At 51.3% G+C, this 15,549-nt stretch overlaps 1 protein-coding gene across 6 annotated transcripts in view; it reads left to right on the top strand.

Annotated features, from left to right (window-relative positions):
- ZNF516 (zinc finger protein 516) overlaps window positions 1-15,269 on the top strand; it is a 104,354-nt gene extending 89,085 nt beyond the window's left edge. For 5 of the 6 annotated variants that reach the window (XM_081263196.1, XM_081263193.1, XM_081263192.1 and 2 more), the window contains 3 exons: window positions 4,112-4,219; window positions 4,963-5,030; window positions 11,238-15,269. In XM_081263196.1, coding sequence (XP_081119322.1) covers window positions 4,112-4,219; window positions 4,963-5,030; window positions 11,238-11,297 — 236 coding nt within the window. In that variant the 3' untranslated portion in view covers window positions 11,298-15,269. The remainder of the gene's footprint in view (window positions 1-4,111; window positions 4,220-4,962; window positions 5,031-11,237) is intronic. The other variant, XM_081263197.1, reaches the window with a different exon arrangement.
- Window positions 15,270-15,549: the final 280 nt, after the last annotated feature.

The raw sequence follows: 15,549 nt of genomic DNA, 5'->3' as shown, positions 1-15,549 counted from the left end.
GACATTGAACCTGCTCCTGGTTAACCACTGAGCCATATCCCTAATCCTCTCTTATATTTCAGTTAGGGACAGGATCTCACTAAGTTGCTTAGGGCCTTGCTGAATTGCTGAGGCTGGCTTTGAACTTGTGATCCTCCTGCCTCAGCCTCCTGAGCCTCTGGGATGATCTGGGTTTCTTAAGGAAAAGTGTTTTAGAATTTTGGGGCTTAAATACACACATTAACTAGCGCATTTTTAGGATTCTACCTGCGAGCTTTGGAGAAGGGGCGGAGACGAGCTCGCCCAGGTCTCTGATCAGTGTGCTCTAGGGTGCCGACCAGCTGTAGGTCAAGTGCCCTTGGAAGGACTGGCCGCCCTGGGGCCCTGAGCTCTGCTTCCTCCAGTGATGCCACACTTCCTTGGGCTGCTGGCAAGCGGATCGGAGCTCTCCGTGACAGTCCTCTGTGCCCTTGGCCTGCTCCCTGTCCTTTCCAGAGTGAACATTTTTCCTTGGGCATTGCTGCCCCTCTGGGGCTGGACCTTTTGTTCCTCCTTGTTTGTTAACAGTTTCTAAAGCGTTTAACGTGCCATGCCGGAAGGAAGCCTGGCAGGCTTGGTGCGTCTGACCCCGAGAGGTGAGCAGAGCATGACGCTTCCTGCTGGCCTCTGCATCGGCCGTGGGGTCTCAGGTGCAGAGCAGCTGCACCATGGACGGGCTACCCAACACTGAACACACCTGAGGTTCTGCTTTCTACCTGCTTCTGCTCAGAAGCAAGGCCTGTGTGTGCGTGGGTGGAGGTGGGAGAATGAGGGTGGTTTTGAGTCATATCTGGATGCAGTCTCCTTCCTCCCTAGTCAGCGAGTCATTCTGGTTTACAGCCTGGGGGTGCCAATACTTTCTGACTCTTCTCTCATCCCCCGACGCGTTTGCTGTGTGTCTCCTACAGATGTGAGGTCCACAGCTTCTCTGTAGGGGCACCCACTGGACGCACAGCCATGGCAGCACCTGCAGGCAGGGTAGATGCCACCCGCTATGTGTGACATGGCTGAGGACGCCATGCGTGGTTGTGCCACGGGGTGGGTCCCCTGTGTGCAGAGAATGCACCATGATGCTCCTCAGCCACCATGATGGTTAGAAAGCGGCTTCTCAGAGGAGTTCTGCATGGTTTTCCCTGATGATGCTTCTGTAGGATTGAGTCATCTGGGGGCCCCAGTACAAGAGGAGAGAAATGACTGTCCCTGTCTTCTTGGGAACATGAAGTGTAAAAGCCTCTGCATTTTCTGGGATCTGCTGCAGTGTGACCACCGAGTTTAGAAACATGGCTGTAGCACAAGTGGTTCACCCGTGCAGGAGTAGTAAAATACCAAGCCATGTGTGTCTCCAGACCTCAGGGCCTGCCTGTGTTGTATGATAATGTGGATTTCAGAGCAGAAATGTGAAGATAATGGAATGATGATTCTAAATAAAATAACACGGAAGGTCTTTCTTCTTATAACTTTCAAAAAACCGCTCAGACCAAGGGTGCATTAGCATGACGACCGTGTGTGCTCCCTGAGCAAGTTCCAGCTCTGTGCTTGGAGACTTGCTGGTCTCCCCGTGCGGGTAGAAGCCATGTGATGAGGCCCTGTGTGCCCGAGGCTGGCTTGGCCTTCTCTGCACTCTCCAGGCCGCCTTCTGCACACACCTGAAGTTTCTGGGTCAGCATGTTCAGACTGCTCACCTGCCAGTCATCAGTTCAGGTGAAGTGTAGGACCTTTTGGATGAGCTCACTGTTTTGGCCTAGGCTTAGCATGATGTCATTGTCCACCGAGGGCAAGCACCCGTCCTTCAGGAGTGAAGAGAAGGTGCTCTGGGAGATGCACGGCAGATCAGTGGTGGGCGTGCTCACACACACGTGCTTTCTCACGAAGTTCAGGTGGGCTGTGGAAGCACTGATTTTCCTGTTGCTGATTAAGAAGTAATTTCCAGTTAAAATAGTTATGTAGAAGATGATGATGTCGCCATTGTTGGATGTCGTGGGTGTTGGTGTCTGCTCATCCATAGGTTGTGTGCAGCTTGTAGCTGGATCCTGCCCTGAGACGTGGTCCAGACTGTACCAAGGAAAACCCACAGGATCGGGGTGCTGGCCAGAGATGTTTCCCAGGGGCTGGCTGCAGAGTGCGGACGGAGAAGCTGGGTGGGAGCGCAGTGGTTCTCTGGTGGAGCTTTCCTAAACGGGAACGAGGGGAAGGCCGGCACTCCTGAGCAGCTGAGCGTCAGTCAGCACTGGGCAGGCTGAGTGTGCCCCACAGAGGGCGGGCAATCCCAGACACTTGGCTGTGAGTGTGGGACTCCTCGGGCATCCATCGGAAGCTTCCTTGGGGCGGGGATGCAGCTCAGAGGCTGAACACCTGGCCAGTGTGCATGTGGACCTGGGTTTGCCCCCAGCACTGGCAGGGGAAGGGGGCTTTGGTTCGTGTGTTTTAGGCATGAACCCTTTGCAGACACAGGGTCTGCTGCTTTTCTTGGTTCCTGGGCTGCCATCCCCTTGGTTTCCCTGGCTTGCTTTCTGGGTTTCTAGTTAGATGCAGTCCCATTTGTGCATTTTTGCTTTGGCTGCCTGTGTTTTGGGGGTTATACGCAACAAACCATTGTCCAGACCAAAAGCCTTAGAATCGGGACCGTGAAGCAGCAGCATCATGGGTGCCCAGGACACCTGGGCGGCTCCCGCCTGAACTGCCACCGTGCTTCTATCATGAACAGGCTCCTGTCCATGCTGGGCAGCGGCCTGTGGCTGTAGACGAGTACTGGATAGAAGTTCTCTCCCTTGGGCTTCGTGAGCAAGTTCTCAGATTTCTCTAAAAATCTTTCTCATGATCTGTCAAATAATAAACTGGACAAGGCTGGGCTTGAGGCTCAGTGGCAGAGCGCTTGCCTAGCGCATGTGAGGCACTGGGTTCGATTCTCGGCACCACATAAAAATAAATAAAGATCCATTGACAACTTAAAAAATATAAAAAAAAAATTGGACATTCTGTATATTGTGTTCCTGTTTCCCCAGTATTATGTTGCCTAAGGTGACTTTAGGCTGTTTTTTGGTCTGCAGAGCCACTCTGAACTGGGGCAGGAAAAGCAGGTTGAGCACGGGCCTTACAGCCAGCTTCACTGTGGGCCCTCCCTCATCTTCCTTGCCCCAGTTTCCTAGTCAAACGTCAGACTTTAAGGCAGAAATGCGCACTAAATGATGGTCCTTTTACGAATTTGTTGCTCCAGGCCTGACTTTCTAGTTGGTGTTCCCTCCCTGGAGTTGAGTTCCCCTGGGCACACAGAGGCAGACGGGGAGATTCTTTGGAGCTGCTGTGACATGGAAAGCAGGCTTTTCCACAGCAAGCGCAGGGCAGGAAAGGGGCAGAGGAGAGCAAACCCCCTGCCCCTTTCCTTTCCTCCAAAAGCCAGTGGAGTCTTTTTGGATCTGAGGAAACACAAGCCCAGGGCTCAGGTCCAGCGTAGTCAGTGATCTTCCAGGACCGCTGGGTGTTGTTACCTTTCACCAAAGCTCCTGGGCCACCACCGTGCTTGCCTGGAGCTGCCACCTTTCTGGCTGGCTTGGGGGGGTCCCATTTGTCCCCTCTCTGCTGGGGCAGACAGGAAGGAGAGTCAGAGGGGGTCTGGCTGCCGAGGGCCGGGCTCACTCAGGCAGGAGCCAGGGGCACTGCTGGGCTCTGGTCCTGGCCACTTCCTGTTGTCTGTATGCATCACCTCTGTCACGCCCTGTCACTCTCATTTGCCCGACAGACATGCTGCTTGACAGCTGAGTGGTGGTGGCCGTGCATCCAGCTGCTCAGAGCCACACGCCCACCACAGCCCAGCAGCCCAGTGGTGCCTCCTGGTCCCCATCCTGTCCTGGAAGCAGTTTTTAATTCCCTGTAATTTATTCACCCTGCAGTCCTGAGCCTGCCTGGTCTGTCAGCCGAGCTGAGATGAAGGTGGCAGTTGTCACCAGGGCCTGGGGGTGGCCTCCCACGCTGATGTGTTAGACAGACTAATGATGTTTTCCTCTCCCCCCTCTTCCTACCCTCCCGACTCCTCACCTCCATGCCAACTACACCAAACGTGCCACGCCACGCCACGCCACGCCACGCCACGCCACAGCAGGGACGCTGCGGACACAGGCTCGCCCGGGAGACTTCGTGTGTGTCGAATGCGGGAAGAGCTTCCACCAGCCAAGCCACCTCAGGGCCCATGTGCGGGCACACACAGGTACCCCCGTCCCCGGGCAGCATGGTGTGGGGGCTGCGTCCACCAGTCGGTTCACGTTGTGCGCATGTGTAGACTACAGGTGCGAGCTCCTCTGTTCAGCACCTGAAAGGATTTCCTTTTTTCTATCTTTGCATCCCAAGTTGCATGTGGTTTCACTTGAGATAAGGCTGTTTGAAATGTTCTATTTTAATTAGAGTAGATGCTTCAGAAATGCATATGTTAAAATCACATTGTCCTCAGCACAAATGGAAATCGAGTGCCCTTCTAGCCCAAACAGGGCCAGCCGTGGCCAGACTGGCTGGACCGTGGATAGGCCCAGAATCCTCTGGTTGGTCAGTGGTGTCCTGCAGAGCCCTCAGCCCTCTGCAGGGAGACCTGACAGGGCAGCAGACAGTGTCAAGACATAGCAGGAGCCTTAGAGAGAAGGGCACACGCGGAAGCAGCCTGATGCAAAGTGATGTGGGCCAGATGTTCAGTAATGCAGGAAGAGGGCCCTTCACACACACTGGTAACGAGCCTTGTCAGTGAGGGCTTTCTTCTCTAGCACAGTCGAATTAGAGGGCAGCAGCCCCAGGCAGCCATTATCACAGTATCTTACTGTAAGTGTCATGGTAAATTGGTGTTTTCCCGCCACAGGCTAGGCACTGGTGTCTTTTTGTGAGAGTGCTAAATCTGCAGTGGGCTCGTGAGCATGCATGCTCAGGAAGCTTGCCCATCTGCTAATGGACCCCTTGTTTCCACAGTGGTGTTTGAGTGTGACGGTCCCCGAGGTTCCGAAGTTCACCCCGCCTCCACGGATGCTCCCAAACAAGTAGGTCCTACACGTAATTGGGTGTTTGGGTTTCAGCGTGGTGTTGGCAGGTGCTTAATGGGACACCACCAGAGCACCAAGGGTGTTCCACGAGGGGAGTGGTGGTACTGCTGGCCTCATTCACAACGCGCCCTTGGACAGTCCCCAGGTGATGGGTGAACATCAAGAGGTCAGGGGCACAGGGCTGGGGGGCGATGGTGCCGGGGGGCAATGGTGCTGGGGATGATGGAAAACACTAGAAATTCACGCTATTTTTACCCAAATGGCTGGAGTCTGAGTTCACTTGAGAGTGAATTACATTTAGCCTCCTTTACAAACACGTTTGTGCTTCTTGTAGGGAGTGTTTGTGGCCAGCATGATGAGCGTGGTGTGGCAGGGCGGTGTGCCTTGGTTCTTGTGCTGTGGGCATTGCTTGGCATGGCAACAGTGCATTAGGGTGCCTGTGTATGCGTGCATCCATGTGTGTGCCTGTGTGCACCTGTGTGTGTGCACCTGTGCGTGTCCGTGTATGTGAGCACCCGTGTGGGCCCATGTATGCCTCTGTGTATGGGCACATGTGTGCATACGTGTGTGTCTGTGTTCACCTGTGAATGCATCCATGTGTGCACACCTGTGTGTACATGTACCTGTGTGTGTACACATTTGTGTGCATCTGTGTGCGTGAGCACCCATGTGTGTCCCCTGTGTGTGTGCCCCGTGTGTGTGCACCTCTGTGTGTGCCCGTGTGCTTGTGCTCCTGTGTGTACACCCATATGCACCTGTGTGCTTCTGTCAGCATGTGGCTCTCACACGGGGGCCAATGGGTGAGCATAGAAAGTGACAGAGCCCTGTGTGAGCCTGGTCCCCAGGGCTGCTCCACAGTGTCGGCAGGGCCCCGGGTGTCTCCTGTGACCTCAGGTAGCCAGAGGGCAGGTGCTCTTGGGCTCCGATCCCTCTTGTGCCCTCCCCCTGTCTTGTCTGCACATGTGCATTCTCTGTGCGATGTCCCTGCCGTCTGATAAGAAGACTCTGACTGCAGACTCTGCCCTGTGCACAGGTCAGCTTTCTTCCCATAGTAGACGGGCCCGAGGTGTTCAGTCTGGGCTCAGTGAGCACACCTCTCAGGACCAGCCCCTAGGTTGGATCCCATACTCGAGGTCAGGGCCTCTGGCGGTAGCTCTGTCTCTCCTTTCCTTGACAGTGCTTTTGTTGACCCATCGCTGAACATTCTGGGTTGGTAAGAAAGCTCCATTTTCCTTGAGATACTTTGGAACTGTGTCTTTAAGAATTCCCATGGAGACTTGTGGGCCAGAATAATTGGAAAGCACATCAGTAGTGGGTAGAGGTTTAAATGTTAGGGTTCTTCTTCTCACTCTGCAGTTCTCATTATTTACAGAAATTACAACTGCAGTGTGGCATAGGATCTATCCTGGATGTCCCCAATGTTTTTGTAGCTATTTATGTGTAGCATGTGCCTCGTTATGCTTATCGGCCTTTCCTTTTTGGGCTTGGAGTGCTCTACTAACATTAATAAATACTTAAATCAAATTCTTTTCCTGTGGGCTTATGAAACTATAGATCATGGGGGCTTTCTTTTGGATCACATGATGCTGCATACTCATGTAGTGATCGTCTGCTGTGACAGAAGTTGACATACACTTTTACATATAGATAATAGATGCTCAATTGTCCAGTAGAAACAATCCTTGGAAATTGAGTTTTCTGGTCATCATGTATTCCCCCGTGAACGGGGTTTACTGGGTATCCACTGCAGGTCAAGCTGAGGCTGATGCTTGGTTTAGACAAGGTCACAGGTGCATTGCCTCGCAACAAGGGTGGAGGGTGGACATTCCCAGAGGAGAGCCCAGAATGTGAAAGACCTGAAATGGAAGAGTGTGATCTGTTGGAGGAGCTATCTGAAGGTGAGTGTGGCTGGAGGAGGGCCAATTGGAACAGGTGGGCAGAAGTGAGGGAGAAGGCTGTCCTCACTGGGACACGGAGTGTCCATGCTAGAGCACCAGGTGGAGGGCTGACATCTGCCGACCCAGCCTTGTGGACTTGTGGAGGTTCTGGGCAGGGGGCTGGGTAGCCCTTTGCAGACTCTTGAGGTGAGCCCAGTGAGAGACTGGGCAGCCCAGTTGGGGGGCTGGAGGAGGAGGGAAAATTCAAGAGAGGCTGGGGAGGAGGTGGGGTGCAGGGGTCCTGGCTGCGAGGGAAGAAGAGTGATTGGGCCCACTCAGCATTCTGAGTGAGGCAGCTACATGGGCCAGCCCATTCCAGAGCCTGGAAGGAGAAGCAGGGTGGACCCATTTTCAGAGTAATTGTCAAGTTTGAGGTGGCTTTTGGATGAGAAAAAAGGGCATGTCCAGCAGGCAGGGATGCACTGGTTTGGATGGAGAGGAAAGATTCTGATGAGCCTCTTTCTGCTGGATAGCCGTCAGCACTGAGTTCATTCGAGGTCAGCCACTTCCACCCAGAGACCTGAATGGTGTGAAGTGTTAGGACAGCGGCTCTCTCACCTCGATGCCCACCTTTAGACTCACCTTGATGTCCCCTGGGTTTCCTTTCTGTGGAACAGTGAGGGCACACTTACTGGGCACAGTAAGTGAAGAGGTGCAGCGCCTGGCGAGGGCATGTGTCCAGCCAGGTCTCCTCCGGAGTGTTCTGGGAATGAGCTGTTGTCCTAGTGACCAGGGAGCACGGTGAGCAACGCGCATGCAGGCACATGGGACGCCACGTCTGCACAGCCACCAGCAGGTACTAAGAACCTCCCCCAGGGCCTCTGGTCTCTGCTGTGTGTCCTTGCTTTCTCAGGGCCACCTGAGCTTGTGTGTGCACGTGCCTCATTTAAGAGGCAGGTTGCTAGTTGTTTGTAAAGGCAGGACACGAGGAAACCCAGCTTGGGAAGAGTTTTGTCTTCTGTCTTCCATTCATGCATCCAGCTGCTAATTGTGGTTCTCACAAGACCCCCAGTTGAGAATGGCTGTTGTTGGGTGTTAGGTGTCCAGCCACGGAAAACTGCCCGACTTTCCATGTTAGTGTTTTCTGAATTAGAAAATTCTAAAAAATCCTAGCACACCGATCTCTAGTGGAACAATCTCGGAGTTGTGAGCTCCAGGTGAATCTATGCAACTGATGTCACTAGTCCCAGGCCAGAATCCAAGTTCTCATCAGCACACATGAACTTTGAGGAGACGTGACACAGTGCCCTTTGCTGTGTGTCTGGGAGCAGTCTCTCTTCTGCAGCTGTCCCATGTGAGCCTCTTCCACGACAGGCCTGGACTTTCCCAGAGCGGCAGTGAATCCCACTGATGGGCAGGGTGTGGAATGGGCAGTTTAGCCTCTGGAGTTGAAGATCGGGTTTCCAGGAGGTAGCTCATGATCACTACCTCTTGCCTGGATATCTCATTCTTTTGAATTTGTGTGTGTGTGTGTGTGTGTGTGTGTAAAACTAGAAAAACTTAAACGTGTTTAGGCACTGGTAGCAAAGAGCCATCTTTGTTTGTGGGCACCTGTGGGCAGTTCCTCCAAACCAGTGGATGGATATCCTTGTCCACTGGGTGCCTTTCATATTTTTGTTGAAGACAGACCTGTCCACATGGACAGCCAATCCTGGAAGCCACATTCTCACAGAGAGGAGGTGTTCATAATACTGTCTCTTTAAGATGCTTCTCCTGTTTTCACACAATTGTGTAGATGCTCAGGCCCTGGTGGTCACAAGATGCATTAGAAAGAACATGTTTTGAATGACCTGATGAGACGCGGTGAGGTGTTCTGAACCAGTGAATGCCCAAGTATAACTGGGAGGTTTGCTTACTGTTGCAGCAGTGAATTGCTTTAACATTATCATGTTGTCCTTAAACATTAGGGATTAAAATACTTTCTGAAACCAAGAAAGATGAACCTCTCATCCCACTGATTTGGGGTTTTAAAAGACCAAATTGACTATCGAAACATTGAGTCTGGTATTTTGATTTGTTTGGATTTCTTGCTAAAATTTAAACACTATGATTAGTAGTTTATTTCTTATTATTCTAAGTGTTATTTTAAAATAGTTAAGCTGGAGTACTAATTCCATTAATCAAAATAACAGGAAATGAAAAAATAAATGGCAACCTAACTTGTCTCATTTTTAACTATGGATATTATGCTGCAAGTGATGGACAATCTTGTAGGTTGAGAATTTTGCAGGTTGAGAATCTGGTAGGTTGGTGTATTTGAAGATATGTGTGGTCTATTTTTAGTATCACTTTTAGGTTCTCAGCATCATATATATCACATTTCAAAATGAAGGTCATTTGTTTACATTTTTCTTATTCATAAAACCAAACGAGCATCTTAGGACTAGTTATTCATTTTCTCTAATGTGCTACCAAAAGTCATGGGCAGCACTGGCACCTTGTCACGAGCCCCTGCTGACTGGCTGTGTGTTGGGGAAGGTCTTGGTCCACAAGCTGTGCTGCGTGCTGGTCCCTGAGCCTGGGTATCCCGTCTGCCTGTCTGATACAGGCCCTGTCCTGGAGACTGAGCACCTCCACGTGCGGCTGGAGCACATTGGGCTTCTTTGCCAACACTTCGTTGGCACATACCCAAGACTGCATGTACGTGCCCTTACCTCGGAAAGGAGGGGAACCAGACCTCATGAGTTTCAGAAGTCGGTCTCTGTCCTGCAACGTGAGCAGCCCTAAGGAGAGTGTCAGCGTCACTGAGAAGCTAGGGTCTGTGCCACTGTTTTCCCTCCAGGGGAAAATGCCGCTTGCATGTGGTCAAAATGTTACAGTGTGTCCACTTCATGAAGGTGTTTCTGGGGTTCTGTTGTTCTGTCTTCCATTCATTAAGAACCCTGCAAGACTGCTTTATTGAATAATAAGATGGTGGCCTCAGTGGATCAGTGGTCTAAAATGACTCTAAAAATGAGGCATGGGAATGCATCTTTTCAATTATAAAGAGAAAACAGGACCTGGGCATCTGGATTTATGGACACAACTTAGCAGTCTTCTTGGGTTTATCCAAGTTTTGCAGACCTAAAATGCACATTTTAAAACTTCCTGAGCCCTGTGGTTTAGCACCCCAGCCCCCTCTTCCATATCCTCTGTTGGGAGTTGTTGGTGCTCATTGTTCATACCTGACACTCTGTCCACTGCAAGTCTTTGTGGTCAGTGCAAAGGTGATTGAAGGCCAGTTCCTCCAGGGCTGCAGTCTGTACAGAGTGTAGACACACAGGACACTGTACATCCACATACATCTTCTCTTTGTGAATGTGCCCTGATAGGTACTTCTGGGACCTACTGATGGTGAACATCCCACCGAGCCCCCAAGATTTCTCCCAGCACGATACTGCTGTGCAAAAGTCACTGCAGGAAGTTCACTAGCTACATGAGGGAGTTTTATCACATCCCCATTGATTTCTGCTTCCCATACCTCAGAGGCACTGCCGTCCACACTCTGCCCCCACCCCAACCCCGCGTGTGTTTGCTGAGTATCTTCTGGCTTCCACCGTATGTCAACTGGCAGGTGTGATGAATGCAGACCAGCTTTAAGTAGCAGTTTTCTCAAACTGATAGCTCAAGAAGAGCACTCAATTTGTGATGTCTGCCAGAGCTGCCTTATGTCTAGGGTTCCGTTGGCATAACTGGAGTCTGGAACTTTCTGTGAGTGTGGTGGTTTGTGTGTGCCTGTTAATTTCAAGCAGTCTGTTTCACTTCGTGTTTTAGTTGGATGTTACTATGGTGCGGTGAGATTAATCTCTCCATGTTGCTTTGTCCTCAGATGGCAAGTGCCACTACTCACATGGTGGCACTTCAGATGTCACTTGTGAGTGCTGCAGGCTCCAATCACACTTGTTTTTACCTTGCGGTTCACCCTAGGATACCACGGCTATTTTTCCAACATGGTGATTGTTTACAGAAATTGGTGAAAGCTCTCTCAGGTTCTGACAGACCTACCTGTATGGATGGCCTAGACCGGGCCATGGGACTGTCATTCCCCCTGGAGTGCTGCCTCCCAGTGCTCCCCACCTCCCCTCCTGCCCCCTCAGCCTCTTCTCCAGGGCCAGTGGGTTCACCACTTCCTGCAGTCGGTGTGTGCGAACCCTGGGGGAGTCCAGTGAGTCTGGCAGAATCGCTGGGAAGGGTCTGGAGCTGCAGCTGGGGCTTTGGCCTGGGAGTGAACTTGAACCAGGAGGGAGGAGGAGGAACTGAGCTGCTCTGTTCTCTTTTTCTCGCGCAGGGGGGAGACCACGCCCACTCCGGCTCCGCGCAGACCCTGCCCCTCAGGAAGGGAACCTAGGGCGCCCGCGCCCCGCGCGCCCCCTGGCGGCCCTCGGCGGTGTCCTCCCAGATGTCCTGGCTGCCGCCCCGCTGCGCCCTGACCATCCCAGGAGGAGCCGGAGGCCTCCCGACCAGACACCTCGGCCGGAGCCACCGCACTGCAGCGGAGCCTGGTGGCGAGGCCTCTCCCCGCTGAGGCTTAGGCAGGAAGCGAAGACGCCCAGCCTGGAGCCCGTGCAGGCCGCGCCTCTGCCGCCCTCCGGCCACCGCCCGCTGGGCGAGCAGAGGTGCAGCGGGCACAGCGGGCTCCAGACGTCCGCGGCCTCCGAGACAAGATTGAGACACTGGAAAAAAGAAACTTGTGTGTTGGACGGAGCAGAGACGCTAAGCACTGTAGTCGGAGCCCAGAGCTCAGCGGGACTGTCGCGTGGTGTCGGGGCGGAGGTGCAGCCGAGGTCGAGGAAGCGATCCTACTGCCTCTCCGTGTCTTAGTGGGTGTGGACAGTAGAGAACACGGAAGGAGGTGGCCTTCAGGTGCCGTGGAGATCGGGTGCGGCGGAGAAGGGGTGAAGGATCCCCACCGCGCAGAGGTCCGGCCCCTGCTGCCGGCGGATGCCTGCCTGCGAGCGCGCTCCGCCCACCTTCCTGCGAGTCCAGCCCAGGAAGCACGTCTGTCCGCGGGACGGGGTCGCGCTGCTTTGGGAAGGAGAGCTAGTGGGACACGAGGACAAGCAGGCTTCTTTGTTTAACTCAGGACCTTTTTGTAACAGGGCTACATTCTGCAAACTGCTCCCAGAGGAGGGCTGCACGTCTTAACCAGTTACCTAGCCACCGAGTCCTCCCAGTCTGGGCCTGTTGTAGTAATGGCAGAAGAACCCCTGAGCAGAGGGGGCCCTCGGCACTAGGGTGCCGGCTCCGAACCTTCTGCTCCCCACCCCACCTCTCCCCGGCACCACCCCAGCAAGTAGGTGTCTTTCCTCCTGGGCCTGGTGACCTCCACAGGGCGAGGAACGGCTCACGGCCAGTGGGGGTCACCAGACTGCGGGTGGAGACGCTCTATATACCTCTTCCTCGTGGTGCACAGCGAGGGTTGGTGGTGGGGGTTCGGCCGCGACAGAGGACCTTAGACCATGCAGTGTACGCATCTTAATCGTATTTCACAGATATAAATATTTTCTTTTCCTATTGCCGTGACACCATGTGTGATGGTAATATTTCTGAAAGTTTCAGATTTTTGCACATATGATTTTATGCATTATCAAAAGTTACTGCTGCCTTGAATGAAGATGTTCTGTGAAATTTTTTGCAAAAGCTTTACTAGTTTTTTTTTAATTGTGAAATTTTGTAAAGGCAGGAAATGGATTAAAATGAGCATGCTAAATATATTTTTCAAAAAAAGCAATAATTTTACATGTACAGAAATTATCCTAACCTTTAATACTGGTGAGAGCAACAGTTTACTTAATACAGTAATGGATTAGTGCAGTTTTTGTAGAAAATGGGCTTCTGATACAAAGACTTTGTTTAAACACACACACACTCCCAAAGTGTGCTTTCCTGTTCTAATGATTTGTTGGATTATTATATTATTATTATTATTATTATTATTTTATTGTTATTGTTAGTTAATGTTTGGGTCTGGATTCTATTTGTTACTGAGTTTAAATTACTTGACAGTTGAGGTGGCGGCCACACTTGCAGACAATGCAACGTAACTGCTAGCTTATGTATATCTATCTATATTATTTTTTTTTACTTATTTTTTCCTGATAATATTACACAGATATGTATGGGAATGATCTGTCTTGGTGTGCTTAGGAATGTCCGCGCGCACGTCGCACGACATCGTGGGGTGTTCTGGGAAGTTACTTGGAGTGAGGTACTAAGGTGCCTTCCTCTGTCCACCTAAGATGTCAGAACACCCTTCTGTGGGTTTATGTCTGATCATTTTGATAGTTTCCCCAAAGTGATCATTTCTGCGTTTTCTTGGCTTTTATTTTCTTGGCTGAAAGTAAACGGTGACAGGGACGTTTAGGGACTAGCGGTCTGGTCCTGTCTGTTCTCTGTGTTTTAGTTATTAAAAGACCTTCTGTACCCAAAGTGACACACAGGTGTCGTCTGCATTCTTCCTGTTTCACAGCGACCTGGGAAAGCGCAGATTCACCCGACCTCCTGCCCAGTTGGTCTGGGGGGGAGAGGGATGAGCCTTCCCGCTGTGGCAGGGTGGCCTCTGAGTCTGGCTCCTGGGAGAGAGCAGTGTGAGGGCGGCGGGCTCCAGGCCCTCCGCCAGGCCCCCACTGTGTCCCCCACCACCTGGAGGGCTGGCTCCTTTCTTCCTCTGATCATCAGTATTGTATTGGTTTGTGAGTTTGTTGGTGTCAGGTCAACCATAGTATTTAATATGATTTATGATTTCTTATTTATTTAGCCACTGTGTTTTGATCCACTTCTCTGAATGATGGTCTCACACGCTTCTAAGTCGCCTCTGACTGTTAAACTCTCTACTACCTCTGCTGTCTGCCGTCTCCTTGTGTCCTAACAGATTTACAGTATTGGTCTAGTGGGCTTAGACAACAAAGGGTTCAGCTGTCCACCCAGCTGTTCTGTCCCCTGCCCTGACCCGTGTGCTTGCTGCTTCCTGGCTCTGCTCACCTGACCAGCTTCACCCACCACCTTCTCCCTGTCACCTTCCTCCTCCTCGCTCACATCTCCTCCTCCTCTCTGAATTCACATAACACACAAATGATGAGCTTCTAAAAATCCTTCAGGTTATTCACTCATAGTCCTTAATTCTCAAAGAATGAACATTTAAGTCCTCCCCAGTGCAGTCTCTCTGGGGAATTGGCCACTGTACCTGACCGCATTTCTTCCTAGAGAGTCTTGTTGTCATCTTAGGTGGGTGCATTTCACCCTTGTCAACTCAAGACAGATTTTGAAGCCAAGTGGATTTTTCCTTTTTGGTTCTAAAAAGTATTAAATATTTTAAGATGTGCCCCCGATATTTACTTATTTATTTTTTAACCCAAGGGAAACACTGGTTTTTTAAAAGTGAGGTGCTCTGGGAAACGGCAGCTGGGAGCTGCAGGGGTCACTTGGTAGGACGAGGCCCATGATGCTGTAACAGGCTTGTTACCCTGCACCTTCTGCCTGGCCTTGGGGCCGCCCTGCTGGGCGCGGAACCCAGGCATCTCTGGAAGGCACATGGAGGTCTCAGGGCCTCACACCTCTCAGGGTGCGGCAGGTGGCAAGCCCAGTTTCTCTGGGGCCTCTTGGGTGGTGATTCTGGTCATTTTCTGTTCTTTCAACCAGAAGAGCAAGTGCAGTTGATGGGGCGATTGGGGTGTCTGCCAGATCAAAGGGAGTGGGTGCAGTCCTCAGTCTGTAGGGAGGAACGCACCCCTGTACTTACAGCCAGAGGCTTCGCCAGCATCCCTCCAGATGGAGAGCCCACCCGACCAGTCGAGAGGCTCCCCTAGACAGACAGGAGGCTGCTCTTGGGGCTTCCCCCTTTCCGCCTGGACAGTGTCTGAAGGAACGTTTGCGTTTTACTGCTTTTAGCTTTAGTGACGTATGATTTGCAGATATTTTAGTCACTGAGCAAGAAAAACAGAAATCACAGGTGAGGACTTGTGGCAGTGGTGCGGTCCTTGTTTGCCGAGGTTCACACACACTCCAGAGCCCTGACTCGCCTCCGGGGAGTGACCCACCCAGGGCCACCCAGCAAGGGAAACGTCCATTCTTTATCAACTTCCTAACTGTACTTTGAGACAGTAAAATGCAAAAGACCATAGAATTTGTATTTCTTTTTTTAAAACACAATTTATAACATTATATTTTGTACTCTTTATATTAGAATTTGTAACTAGATTGATGTATTTAACTCTATTTCTGAAAAAGTAATTCAGTGTTTCAGTTGTGTGATAAAAATATTTAGATAAAACATATTCATTCTATTGGAATTTGAAATAAATAAAGACATCTTGGAGTTCTTGAGATTTGTAAGACCTTTTACCCTGTTTCAGAAGGTGGCTTAAGTCATTCAACAGCTGGGGTTATTTATTTTTGTTGGCTGAATATAGCGAGACCAAAGTGTTAATGTTCCTTATTTATATCAACGTAGTAGTTCTAGGGTGATTTGAAAGGTATTCATCTGAAGAGATGCCAGAATATCCAGTGTGATTTCGAATCCCCCGTGGCCTGCAGGAGATGTGTGTGCTCTGAGGGAGGAGGCTTGCTGGCCTCTTCTCCCTGCACACCTCCCAGCACCCCTC

This window comes from Spermophilus citellus (assembly GCF_964194105.1).
Source record: "Spermophilus citellus genome assembly, chromosome: 12".
Taxonomy (NCBI): Eukaryota; Metazoa; Chordata; class Mammalia; order Rodentia; family Sciuridae; genus Spermophilus; species Spermophilus citellus.
The sequence above is the reverse complement of the archived record's forward strand: the minus strand, read 5'-3'. Positions and strand labels throughout refer to the sequence as shown.